Genomic DNA, 13,971 nt, shown 5'->3' on the forward strand with positions numbered 1-13,971 from the left:
CGGACAGATCATCAACCAGCAGCGAACGGTTTAATACTCCGTTCGGGAACCCCACGCTGTACAGATATTACACGCCTCACTGTTTGCCAAACTTCTAATTTCTACAGACCGACAAATCACTAGCTCGCTAGTATCTCGATGCCGAACACCTATGTCCACAGCACTCGGCACTCGGCATTGGAATTAGCCTCACGGTCAGCGTTCAGAGCATGATCCGGGCATGATAACTGCAAGAACATAGTCTGCAACTTATGAGAACTGCATTATACTGAGTTCTCCGCATGCACCTGATCGCTACCTTTTCTTTGTATGAACCATACCGCATATTCCCATTCTTTCTTCGACGCAATCAATTGCTAGTTCTATCACTCTGGTCTCGGTATCCACAGCATTCCGCTCCTAGATCTCGTTTAGATAGCTGAACTACCTCTTAAGCCGGTCCCTTCCCGTGCCGAAGCTGTGCCTTCTCGTTAGTAGAACGTGTCCTAAACCCCTATAGACTTTCGAGCCTTAGAGGGAAGAGAACTTGCTTCTTTGGTGTGCTACGAGGGAGGCAAAGAGCTAAGGCATACGGTCGTGAAACAATTTAAGTGGAAGATTGAAACAAATCAGAGTCCAATAAATCTACAGTTATTATCATAAGGAAGCAGTTCAAATATACCTATGCAACCTTACCGCATACCTACGAAAGGTATCAATTTTTTCCTGGACCGGATAAGCAAAGGTGGCAAAACTTTGTCTCGGTCGTTCTGTTTTGATCGCAGAATTGGTGACCAGGGCAGAAGGAATATAGTGAGATTTTATTAAATGGCAAGACAGTGCTTTACCATGATGAGAAGAACAGAGTTATCAGGCAACAGCAGTATACTACAAATTGAACGTAACAAGAAGTTTATTCTGTCAAAGAGCTGTTCGTAAGCTACGTTCACAGGGTCAGTAAGTTCCAGAGACTGTAAAAGAGACTTGCTCAGATATAAAACTTCCGTTCTTTAGACACAAATGGAGAAGCTCATAGCCCGAAATTGCTCCGATGGTCTCAAAAAGGTCACCCTAGAATTAGGCGGTAATTGTCCTTTTATTGTATTTGACGATGCGGATTAGGCCATGGAAGGCATATCAGTTAGTAAGATCCATGGTTCATGCTAACTTCTCATCAGCATTAATGGCACTGAAATGGCGTCCTGCTAGCCAGGCATGCGTCACCCCAAATAGGGTAGGTCTGCAGCGAGGAGTGTACGAAAAGTTTACCCTGATTTTAAGAGAGCTCTGAAAAGCTCCAAGTTAGTCACGGTGCTGCTTTGGATACAACTATGGGACCTGTCACTACTTTAGGGGGGGGAGACAAGGCAATAACACATCTGAATGATGCCATAAGCAAGGGAGGAAAACTGATATTTGGTGGACCGAAGATTCCTGGTGATGGAAACTTTTTCGAGCCTACACTGTTTATAGACGCTACAAAAGATACCCTGGTATCAAACGAAGAAAGTTTCGCACCAGTTTGTTCTCCATTTTGCTTTGACACCGAAGATGAAGTTGTGATTGAAACAAACGGCACATCGGTACATCATCAATTTGAAACATTGCTGCTATCTTTTCCCGGCTAAAAAGAAGATAGATGGGTCTAGCATCATATTTTTTCACAGACCATATGGGCCGAACGTGGCGGTTGCTGGAAAACCTTGTAGTAGGAACGATTGGAATGAATACAGGTAGGTTAACAAGCATTTGTTATCTTTATAAACCTGTTAAGAATGGAATACTTTGCTGATGCTTTCACAACTGCAGCCATTCATCTGCCACAGAGTCACCTTTTGGCGGAATGAAAAGAGTTAGGATATGGTAAAGAGTCAGGGAAGGATGTGGCACGTGCAGAGTATCTAGTAACCAAGTCAGGTACCATGACGCTCCTGGGCATTTCTAAAAGAAAGATACCATGCTGAGGCTGTTATAATGAATAGCCTTATCATTGGAAAAAGTATCGTCGTCCGACTACAGTGTCTTTTCAATTGCACAGTATCTAATAAAAATATCCTCGGGCTACCCAGTTATAGCCAAATATGAATGAGTTCAATTCGGATCAAGCAGATAACCAAATTGCGCCTAAATAAGCTCCAGTCATATCTACTTCCCCTTCAATCAATAAGTCAAATAAACTACGTCAACATAGTCAGCAGAACTCTCATCCATATTGCCACGATCATTAATGCAAATTCAGTTCTCTGTGCGTACGTGACGCATCTCCAAATATGAGGTAACGACCGGGCTGCAATCGGGCTGTTTGTCCAAACAACCACTTGGTCTTAGACGACAAGTGAACCCATCAAAGTCCATTTCCGTCTTTGGACCTGAGCAAGCGCTGCTCTAACCTGAGTTGAGACCTGAGTCCTAAGCATGTGATGAGTAAGCTGGATCATGCTCAGGGAATCCTTTTCTGGCCCCCTCGCTAGTCGGTTATAGTCTCAATATTGTATAAATATACATCTTAAATCTTGTTGATGCCTGTTGGTCTCGAGCACAGCCACTTTTTTGAGCCTGTCATGCGCAGGACGATGAGTAGCTCTATATCTGTCTGTTCGACTGGAAGAGTAATAAATGGCGACTACGCAACGCCAAGATGGACAAGAAGTCCAAAGCCAACCCTCTCATAGCACCGGAAACAAATATTTCCACATTGGAATCTCGACATGAGCACTTTCCACTTCCGCCTTTGGACCTGAGCTACTGCTACTTCAGCCTGAGCCGCGGGTGAGCCTAAGCACGCATTCGAGAGCCATTTTAGTATCTGGAGGGTTTAATTTTGGTTCCTTGGGGCTCGGTTACGCTTTCCTCGTCTGGTTCTACGCGCAGGTCCTATCTTGGCTCCAACCGGGATCCCTCCGGAACCATTCTTAGATCCTGCGAGGTGGTGGGGTATGGTAGGCAATAAATTTCATCAGAGAAAAGACGGTTTGGGCTCACAAAGAGTATATTTACTACAAAACTAATATCTACCCCTTGAGAGGGCCATAGAAGGGTCCTATAAATCTACGCCTTTGGATAACCACGTAATTACGGTTAGGACCCGCGGAGCCTAGCTCTTACGACCGAGTCTTTCAATTCCCGTTGAGCTTTCGCAGTGTATACGCGGACGTTAGGGAAATCTTTATTAAATCTTTGAATCTCACAAGCGTCTGTTTCACAACAGGTGCCAGAGCTTTGCATTAGAAAAAAATGAGCAGCCTTTCAATCGCATCACCTAATGAGCAAGCAGACTATTCCCACATATGCAGTAAAAGAGTGGTGGAGTCAAATAGGTACTTATTGGTAATCATATCTATCTGTTGCTTAAAATTTAGTACCCCTGTCGAAATGGCGTTAAAAGTTTCCCTATTCATGGCCGGTCTTCTTTGCCCCATCTTCCCCCCCAGCCGTTCGTCTTCTCACTTCATTAGGGGATGGTCTGTCGTATGTTGTTTCTGGACCTGCCAATTTTTCATCTTCCTTAGCTTGATTTAACTTCATAAAAGATTTGCCAGCCTTTGGAGTTTCAAAAGTGGGTGGCGACGCGGCAGCGGTGTCCAATTGTACAGTCTCAAGGCTGCCACCCAGAGCACCGAACCGGCTGGCGTAGCGATCCTTGGATATATCCCGAAGGACATCGGCCTCCATTGAACCGACCAGTTGCGCCGACCTGCCCATAGCCTTCACCTTTCCGACGTTGAAAAGATCCGCAAGGGTTGTTACCACTACTTGATCGCAGTCTCCGTCGGCGATGACCTCTCCGATGATGTGTATCTTTTGGCTAGACACTTGGTTGGAGGCTTGTTTGCACACTTCCAAACATTGCTTCGAGAAGTCGATCTCTTCTTGCAACCGCAACGTCTCGCGTCCGCCGTCAGGGGCCGTATTGGGGGTTATCGAGTCAAGGCGTTCCCGAAGGCGACCGATTGTCTCTAGCAGATTGTCTCGGTTCTCTTTCAGCGAATTTTGTGTCAAAACCTGCGATTCAAACTGGTTCAACGCATATCTTGCACTCTGCTGAGGTGCTTCTCTTTGTAAAGCTGGTTGCTCATCTTGTAATGAACTGATATAAGAGCTCGCGCGTTCACAGATACGAAGACACTGTACTGTCACAGCTTTCTCGTCCTGCAGATCTATGCTTAAATCCTCTACGTGAGTTGGACGGTTTGCAGCAACGCTCGTTATTTTCTCATCGATGCGTTCAAGGCGCATCTCGAGACTATAAGACGTGTCCTTGATCATCTCACTATACTCTCCGACAACTTGTTGAGTAAGTCTAGAAGCATGCCTGAAAGATGGGTTAGTAAAGCCCCCGACATAGGCATAAATACGTAAGCAAGCTTACATGGTGATAGTTCCCAGGCCAATCGTGATTGTCGACTTATAGTCCGCCAAAGTATCAATGAATTCGCTGATGTCACCTCTCATGAACTCCATCTTTGTCCAATCTTTTAAGCCCGTTTTCGACTTCCCGCTAAATATTTTCATAGCGTCTTCGAACTCGCGACACACCTGGGAGCATCGACCAATAGGGCCTTTTAGAAGTGTCAAAATCGGGGTTTCGCCATCAGCGGCCGCTTCCAGTGAGTTCAAAATGGTAACAAGGTCCAGGAGACCACCTTGTAGTCTACCTAACGTTTTGTCGCGACCCTTGTAGCGTTTCACTGTCTCATGGAGCGCATTTACTGACGCAATGGTGGCCGCGATAACAGTCAACGCCGAGGCACTAATACTCAAAGGATCCATTGTTGAAAGAGTTAGAAAGGGATGTTTCCATACGACGGCTTTGGGGAGATTTCGAGTTTTGGCGCACGGGAATATCCAAATTGGGGGGATTGATTCCGATTAAAAGGCGGGGATTGAGTTGCACCAATACCGCAGAGTCTGTAAGCGCCAGCAACCTAATCGTCGCCACGAATAGCGCGGAGTCTTTATTCCGTAAACGCGGTCAGTTAACGTACTTTACGGAGTATAAGCGAGCTGCCCACATTCTAATTGTAACATACCTTTTACCTTACTGCCTCCTTCAAATTTACATGTCTCAACCAATAAATAGACCTTCAATTGATCCACAAAGAGGGCCGAATGACTCTAGCGCCCCCAGCCTATAAAACTGGCTATTTTACAAATGTTAGAAGTTCTGCGAACGCGTACGATCCTTCTGAATCGGCTTTACGATCATGCGTCAAGGGATGCCTCGTGCGACGCGATTTACGACCAGTAAATAGAAGACTTTCAGATATAACGGAATCAACACTTGTCAAGTGGATATTATCTATAGAGGAACGAGGCGTACTACTTAGGCCGATTCTGTACCACAATTGGCAAAACTACTCCTTTAAAAACGATCGGATACGGATTAAGATTATACGCCTATGGTTGGCAAATGCTAGGTTCGAAACTTCGTACGACGGTACGACTATAGGTGCGACAGTGAGGTGCGATATCGAGGTGCGACTAGCTTTAATTCAAGTAGAGTGCGTATATAGTGGCGCTATAAATTAAGGTAGCACCGTAGGAATCAGGGCAAACCAGAATGGCTTGCGGGGTTTGCATCATAAGACAATTTTGTTAGGGGGTTCTAGCAAATAGCCGATTATATGTTCTTCCCCTCCTCGAGCGCTCTTAAAATGTCTTTATCATTCTAACTTGCAAAAGTATAAAGTACTTCCTGTAGCAAATATTGTACGACCTATGAATCAAAACAAGCTCCTTTATGAAGCGGCAGATAATAATTCTCATTCCACATTAGTCGCAACATTTCAATTGGAAGAATGGGAGTACTCACAGTTGACTAGTCAGGCCTTGCTTGACTATAAAGAGCTCGTATAGGCTAGCGAATTCCTTTTACATCTTCTCATATTCCTGGATAAGGCACTGCTCACCCTCCTATTTGGAGCGGTGTTCTAAGAAAGATCAAAACAAAGCTCATGAACAAGAATCCAACTCCTAAAGTTGGCTAGGGATTTTCCGTCGAGCACGTGTGGAACCCGATTGCGTTCACGAGACAGATGTGTTCGGTTATATTTCTCGCGTATATCATTGCTACGGTTCTTGCATCAAGTTCGAATAGCCCATCTCTTCGCGTCTCACTCTTGCATCAGCTTCAGTTGCTTTAGTCGCGTTGGCCAATGTGATGTTAGGATGGGGACGCTAAATAAAGCTTGTAGCGAAACCTAAGAGAAGATCAAGAATGCCAGCTAGTACAAATCCTGCTGCAGCAACCTCTCAAAAAATTGGCAACAACATCCGCAAAGCTGTTCGGGCTTTGTACGCATTTGCGCACCTTGAAGGATGGGGAAATATCAAAGTAAGCAATAGTCTCTCATCAAAACGCCTTCTGGTTTGAGTTATTTTGACTGGTCCACTCCACGGATGTCACGTATACATTTTCTCAAAGAATTTTCAACTTAATCGTAAGAAATAATCCACTGAACGGGAAACCTTCTGGTTTGAGATATTCTTATTGCTCCACTGCAACATGGATGCTTTTCGACGCACCGGTCCAATGATCAATATTTGCAATTGAGAATAGACTGAGCGAGAAAAGTGAGCTGTTATAAGCATGCTTTAAGATCGGATATCCAGAGACAATTTCTAACGGATTTAAGGATTCGCACAGTTATTTATATCCATGGATAGCGTTTGGCAACAGTGTGATTTTGAGGGCCTGAAATATTAAGCCAAATTACGTAAATACAGATTCAGATTTAGCTGAGTTATAGAAAAGCTTAGCATTTGTCCAAGCGATTATATAAAGTAGCTAGATCTCCTTTGTACAAATGCAAGTCGGTTTGCACTTTCAAAGCACAACAGGTTATGAGAATGCTTATGTGCTATATTGCGAGAAGCATCTGCCTTGAGATTGAATAATATACTTTTAGAGGGATCCTTCTTGGTTCCCTTGGAGCTGACTTCGTCCCCTTAAACACAGTCGTGTAGAGTTGACAACTTTCGCACGACAGAGACGAATAATAAGTAGATTATGATTAGTTATTAGGAGGGAGAGTAGGACCGTGACTGAGTAACCTGAGCAGAGGATGAGGCGAGGCTGAGTAGCGCCTGAGCAGGGTGGCGACGCTGACTAGCCGCGTTACAATGGTATCGGAAATCAGTAATACTTTTTTCAGGCGCCCACAGCTACTTCGGGGGGGAAAATAAATCGACGCGAATTCTCAATCGATATCAAAACAGTAGTTATAATAATTATTAACTTATTTAGATATATTTCTATGTTCTAGCTTTATTATAATGGAGAAAATACGGTTTATTAACCTTTTTAGAGCGATTTTAGATTTTAGGTAATTCGTAATTTTCCCCGAAGTAGCTGTGGGAGCCTGAAAAGAATATTACTGATTTCCGATACCATTGTAGAAGCGAAATGGAAAAAACGACGTCTTAAGACTTTCCTGGGGTGTCGTGTGGGTCAAAGCTCTGACAAAGGAAGATGGCATCTTTGGCTGTTTCGATATCTTCTGTCATGTTCACGATGTGGGAGTGTTGCTGTCATCTTCTGGAGAAAAAGAATTTAACCCCTTACTATCCGATTGGGTCTAGGAATCTTTGCTATATAGCAAGCAGTAATAAAGCGACGAAGAGACTAGGGGCGGGACAGGAAGGATTGCGGTTGAAGGCTTACCTTTTAATAAATTAGAAAATAGTGCTTTAGGATAGAGCCGAGCCTTAAAGCTATAGTGGTTGTGTGACAATGATCGTAACAAGAATCTTCGTGCTTAAAATTAAATCTAGTACTCTTACATACTAGTAACTAAAGTCTACACTTGATATCTTCATATTATTTATCCGACCTCCATACACCTATCTCTTCCCTGAACCTCTACCTAGCGAGACTATCGTTACACCCTATTATCTAATACTTTCCCTTCTCCACCACTTCATGCTATCTTGCTTCTCCAACTTCCATATTTTTTCCTTCTCTCTTTGGACTTTCGTCAATTGGACTGCGTCAGCTTGATCGCCATCGAAAAGCTTTGCAATCTCTTCCATCGGTGTGTATCTTGTCTCAACAAGGCACTTGGAGATAACAAACAACTCCAGAACTAGAAAGCAACAGTAGAAGGTATAGTACTTCCACTGGATCGTTTCCAAAGCAATGCTATTGACGTACTGGTTAAAGAATACCGCTACCAAAACGATGAAAGATGCGTATATACTGCCTTTAGTACGCAAGCCGTAGGGAAGGATCTCAATAACATAGGTGTTGTAAGCTCCGGACCTATAGCCGACAGTTAGTTAATATTTAGCACGCTTGCCTCGTACAATGAGAGATGTTCTTGAAGTTATAGAAGAACTCGTAAAAGAATATCATAGCCACTACCCCCTTTCCAGGTGCTGGGTTGTGCCCATCTATTGCGTAGCGTGCACTAAAAATGGTCTAGATCACAAAAGTGACTAGGATTCCATCTGTGCTAACAATAATTATTTTTATGCGTCCTAAGGAAACGATAAAAAATGCAATTGTGGAAATCACCACCAAATAAAAGGACCTCAGCCCTCCGTTGATACCAAGCTAGTCCTTCAAATCTGCCATAACAATTGTGTTCATGATCAGGCGTAGGCAGTATGAGATAAGACCGTTGCCTGGCCACTAGCTGAGAACAGACAAGGCGGTAATAAGGAAGAATCTCTTCCGATTTCCCGGTGTCTTCAGAAAGTCCCGATAACTCGAGCTCATGCTTATCGAGAGCTATCGCAGTGCAAATCTCGGCATACTCTAGCTGTACAACTTCATCTTGGCCGTTCCTGCCTGCATGATAGTAGGCAAGTATCTGGAGGGCTTTCTCTGAATTGGTCGCGGGCGACATAAAATGGAGGCCTTTCAGGTATAAACCATATGAAAATCAGTACAATGATGGTACAAGAGCACCGAAGCAGAGATGGAGTGCGCCAAGCCCAGTGGCTCTCAATCTTAAGGGTGCCAAAGGTGGCCCAAGACGCAATAAATGATCCCAGGCTATGATTGCCCGGTCCTAGGGATGAGAAATTTCAGTGGTGCTGCGCCACATGCCATGACCATCCCAAATCCAAGAACAAAACGCGAAGCGAGGAACTTCCCGAAATTTGCGGCACCTGCTTGGAGTCCGACACCAATGAAAACGATTAATGAACTGATGTAAACTACGGCTTTCCGGCCAAGTCGGTCGCAAACCGGAGGAACTACAGGCAAGCCTATAATCGATCCGGACTCATTGATGCGGCGAACAATCCAAGGATGCTCCCGCGAGGATCATCAAAGTAATCCTGCAAATAGATCAAACTCTGGAGGCCGTTCATCATCGATTTCGTCAAAACGGTTAGCGACATTAGTGAGAATGAGAATAAAACAATAGAAGTACAGTTTGAGAAGTCGGGTATTCCTGAGCCAAGTCCTTCAAGGGAACAAGCGGTCGGTAAGAATTAATTGTCCTTTGGGTGGCTTTCCGATAGGATCTGGACGGTTTGGCCAAAACTTTTTGAGAAAAGTATAAGTAATCTCGTTACGGAGCCCTTTGGATAGAAGTTCTTCGAAGACAAATGATGTCGACGTGGTAAATTTATTTCTACTTGTCAAATTTAGCCATATAGGAGGCAGAGCGACTCTGTAATATGTCAAAAGTACTAGGGGAGAGACTTAAAACCCTACAAAATTCAGATCCCCTCATCTCCGCAACCCCACACCCCACTTACAAATAGTGGGAGCCAAAATGGGATCGACAAGACGAGGAAAGTGTAACCGAGCATCAAGGGAGCCATAACGAGCCACTTTGGGAACCAAAACGGCCTCTCGGTGCATGCTTAGACTGACTATGTCGTGTGTTCAGGTTGCTCAGGCCGAGCTCAGGCTAAGCTCAAGTCGTGCTCAAGCATGCTCAGGAATGCTCACCCTCGGCTCAGGTTAAAGCGGCAACTGCTCGCGTCCAAACACTAAAACAGAACCAGCGAAACAAAAAGTTGAGTCTGACTTAAGTGGTAGTGTTGACTGGAAGGATAATCAAAAGACGTAGTACTCGGTAATAGGGGTAGAATGACTAGATTCTACCCCTTTTCGGTTTTGGTTTGTAACTTGCTTTAACAAATCAAAATCCTGGCTTAGAAACTTCATATACTGTCCTGCTTTGAAAATATGCTCAGATACTAACCAATTTCAATTCTAAAAATCGTATATTAAGACCAGCCTAACTATCTCGAGTCTAAAGAACCCAGCGTCGGATATTGGTCTCCACCTTGAAATTGAAATAATTTAATAATATCAATCTCTGCACTTGCAGAGGAGCAGGTACAAACTTCAATAGAAAGGCATAAAGAACAGAATAGAACCTAGAAACATTCAATTCAGTTACCCCTAAGGAATTGGGCTGAGGTAGAGATTTTATAGGTTCATTGGCGTGGCCAACACTTAAGCGACACTTTCCTGTAGCTAATAGGGGCTCTCCCACTCCTGTGTTACCCTAATCAATCGCTCCATTCCGCTGTCTGCTCCCTTCCATATTATTGACGAGCCTTGATAATATCGGCAGCCTAGAGCACGTTAGTAAAGGGCCCCGATAATATTAGGGGTCAGAGAAATGTTTTGAAACTCGCCTTCTCAGCCAGAGCATACACAGTTTCCTGCGTATATGCACCTGGAAGCGTAGGTATGATACTCGCGTCGACGACGCTAAGCTTCTTGACGCCATATACAAGCAAGTCTTCATCCACAACACCTCCTAGTTCCCGCGGTGCCATCGCGGCAGTGCCGACGGGGTGGAACGTGCTGGGCGATATATTATTCTTCACGACCTCGGCGAGATCCGAATCGCTGGTGACATTCAAACCTGGAGCTGTCTCCCGCGGTTGGAATTGTGCCAGACTAGGGACGGCGAAATAGCGTCTTGTGAATCTTATGAATTCAACCATGATGTCTATATCAGTTGGATTCGTCAAGGCGCGATAATCGACGACGGGCTCTGTGAAAAATGGGTCGGAAGGGACGATGTTGATGGTACCGCGGCTGACCGGATGGAGAAATACAAGAGCACCTTCGCTCGGGCCGCCACCCAAGAACAGATTGTAATATGCAGACTTGTAGGATCGCAGGGCCTTGGCTAATGATGCCTGTTGAGCAGCGTACCCGGCAACAATCGTGGGGTGGGAGTCAACGGGAAGGTATGAAGCAGGGTCTTGGCTCTCGTAACTCGCAGCGATAGCCCCGAACCTTTCTGGGGCGATCACGGGGAATGGCAAAAAGCATGCGGCGTTACCGGAGGCAATAGTTAGGGGACCTATGCAATAAAAGTTTAGAAAGATTACATAGAGAGAGATACAAAATAGAAGCATATTGAAGACGTACCTGATCTATTCGCAGCAAATTCAGCATCAGCCAGTGCTTTAAAAGTGGCGTTGAGCTGGAGGTCTGTTCTGTCGGGATGGACCGTGAAGTTATCATCTAGGGCAATTGCTATTAGAAGGGTACTCTAATATACTCTTCACGAGGCCATAGAAATACTTACATGTATAAGTTACACCAATTCGGAATGGGTGATCCTGGAAGTTTTGGCCTACACCGGGAACATCGGCCACAACTGAGATGCTCGCAGATTCAAGGAGTGACTTTGGGCCAACGCCGCTGGCTTGCAGAATCTGCGGGGTGTGGATTGTACCGGCCGAAATGATAACCTCTTTCCTTGCCTTTACAGTTGTTGAATCTACATCACTCTTGGCATTGTTTGGAACAAACACAACACCGCTGGCAGATTCGCCCTCGAAAAACACCTTGAGCACCTTGGAGCCTGTAATAGTTTCATAGTTGTCACGATCGATATTATCCCAATGACCTGTCCTGGAGTGCGAACGCGTCATGGTCGCGGGATCAGCAGAGGTGGGGTACCAAAATACACCCGGCTTTCCAGCACCAGAGTCAGGAGGGAACTTGGCCCCCGGAATGTCTCCAAAAGCAGCCATCTCAGTTTCTACAGTTACGGTAAGCCATGGGACCAAAATAAAAGATCCTGTGAAGACTTACTGAGCATGGGCCAATTAAACGTAGGGAAAGACGCGTGGACATTGGAAGTGTTGCCCCAGTAAGTCTCGTCGTAGTCAATATTGAGCGCTGCTGCAGTATCTGGATTCGGAGGGGTGAATTGTAGTGCCTATCCATAGATTTAGCCAGCCAATTCGGTCAAAAGATAGTAAGACCCGATGAGTACTCAATGAGCTCTATACCTTCTTAAAATATGGCAGTATGCCTTTCCAAGACCAATCGGAATCGGGTCCAAAAGGGCTTCCCCACCGGTCATAGTCCTCCTCTTGCCCTCGGTGGAATTGCAACCCATTGACCGCAGAGCTGCCTCCGAGGAGCTTGCCAACGATAACCGCGGTGGTCTTATTCATTAGATTCGGTTGAGGGACAGAATTAAGAATAAAAAGATGCGATGCATTTCCAATTCCTCCACCTCCCCCGCCGATAGTGGTCACAGAGGTCGAGTTGTCTGTAGGTTTTGTGATCAGCGCTTTCCGTTACTTACTATGTCCACTAAACGGATCCACATACCGAAAGAACCATACTCAATCACAAGAACAGAGTCTATATAAGTAGCAAGATGTTGTCAGTCTCGCCCTCCCACTTCCAGCAACTAAATCGGCACAGAGGCGATTGAACTCACATTTCCCATCCTCGGTAAGCCGGTCTGCAACAGTCAGACCAGCTGTACCTCCACCAACAATGATGTAGTCATACTCGTCCTTGACCTGTTCCGCTCGGGACAGGATCTTGGAATTGTAAAGGGAGCTCGGCAAGGCGAGAGCGGAGGACACGACAACACTAACCACAAGGCCAAATAGCACCTTCGGCGTAGAATAGCTAGATCTCGCCATTGTAGAAGCAAAGAAACTCACGAATTCCAGAAAACTCTAAGAAGATAGGATACCCGGAACCATGATAAAAAAGGAAACAAAAAGGAGACATATATGTGTGGCCTTTCCCCCCCCCTCGCCTTGCGGGCAAGGCAAGCCACAGAAATGCTGGTACATCCTTACGGGCTATGTATAAGTGAGGGGTGTAGCAGTGACATGACAGGGCCAAATAGGCTCAGATTGCGAAAGTGCAAGGGGAATCGTGAAATCTGCGATGACGAAAGGAGGTCATTGGAGTACCAAGACTCGAGATCTGTATAACCGACTTGGTCTTACTTATTCCGGACGGTGCCGGGTGACGTATCTAGTCAGCTTACACTGGATCGTACCGACAAAATGAGCTCACCGGCAGATCTGGCATGTCGTTGTTGCGTCTCCGGCGGGTTGGATTTCCCAGATGATCGAGGATTATTAGCCGGAAAGTTTTGGAAAGCCACGTTGTCGGTGTCCCGGACTCCGGGACGGCCCCCGTTTCCTTCAACCACCCACTGCTAGATGCTAATCCACCCAATAACTAAAACACTTCAAATTCGAGATATGTATTAAACTGTATTAGTTCATCCTAAAAATTCAAACTTGGAATATTCGAACAATTATAGCGACTAATGCAAATTTTTAAACCCTACCAGTTTTAACCCCCTAAAGTACCTACGTACAAACCAAGCGAAGGGCACCCAGGTACGCAAAACGCCCTATAAATAGGCTGTTGCTTACTCCGGGTGGTGCCAAAGCGATTGCACGATTCAGGTCGCGCAACACTGAGTATACTAAAGACCCGTATACACGACACTACACTAATATCTCGAGATATACTGTAGTGCCTAGGTAGCTATAGAATAATAATCATCGTGCCTTTCGCTGCTCTAGAAGTGGTCAAATTAAGGTTTACCTGCTACGCCCCTTTTAATTAACTTATTGGATAAGGTTATTTAAACGTGTTGGTGAGCATGAGCGCAGCTTCTGAGGAGCAATAATTCCTGCTTGCCTACTTATAAAGCACTCGATAGATGGTCCCATAGCCTATTCGTAGTAGTAAGTTAGCACTACCTAGTTCCAACTTATCGAAATAGACAGGTC

The 13,971-nt window shown here is 45.1% G+C and overlaps 2 protein-coding genes across 2 annotated transcripts; both read right to left on the bottom strand.

The window, feature by feature from the left end:
• Nucleotides 1–3,369: 3,369 nt before the first annotated feature.
• BP5553_00493 (Uncharacterized protein) lies at nucleotides 3,370–4,749 on the bottom strand (the record flags this gene model as incomplete). Its single annotated transcript, XM_032009116.1, has 2 exons — nucleotides 3,370–4,291; nucleotides 4,349–4,749. The coding sequence occupies 2 exons, from the start codon at nucleotides 4,747–4,749 to the stop codon at nucleotides 3,370–3,372; spliced, it is 1,323 nt and encodes a 440-aa protein (XP_031873170.1).
• Nucleotides 4,750–10,560: 5,811 nt separating this feature from the next.
• On the bottom strand, nucleotides 10,561–12,855 carry BP5553_00494 (Glucose oxidase; the record flags this gene model as incomplete). Its single annotated transcript, XM_032009117.1, has 7 exons — nucleotides 10,561–11,264; nucleotides 11,333–11,440; nucleotides 11,493–11,951; nucleotides 12,005–12,131; nucleotides 12,205–12,470; nucleotides 12,533–12,565; nucleotides 12,645–12,855. The coding sequence occupies 7 exons, from the start codon at nucleotides 12,853–12,855 to the stop codon at nucleotides 10,561–10,563; spliced, it is 1,908 nt and encodes a 635-aa protein (XP_031873171.1).
• Between the last annotated feature and the right edge of the window lie 1,116 nt (nucleotides 12,856–13,971).

This window comes from Venustampulla echinocandica (assembly GCF_003357145.1).
Source record: "Venustampulla echinocandica strain BP 5553 chromosome Unknown scaffold_0, whole genome shotgun sequence".
Taxonomy (NCBI): Eukaryota; Fungi; Ascomycota; class Leotiomycetes; order Helotiales; family Pleuroascaceae; genus Venustampulla; species Venustampulla echinocandica.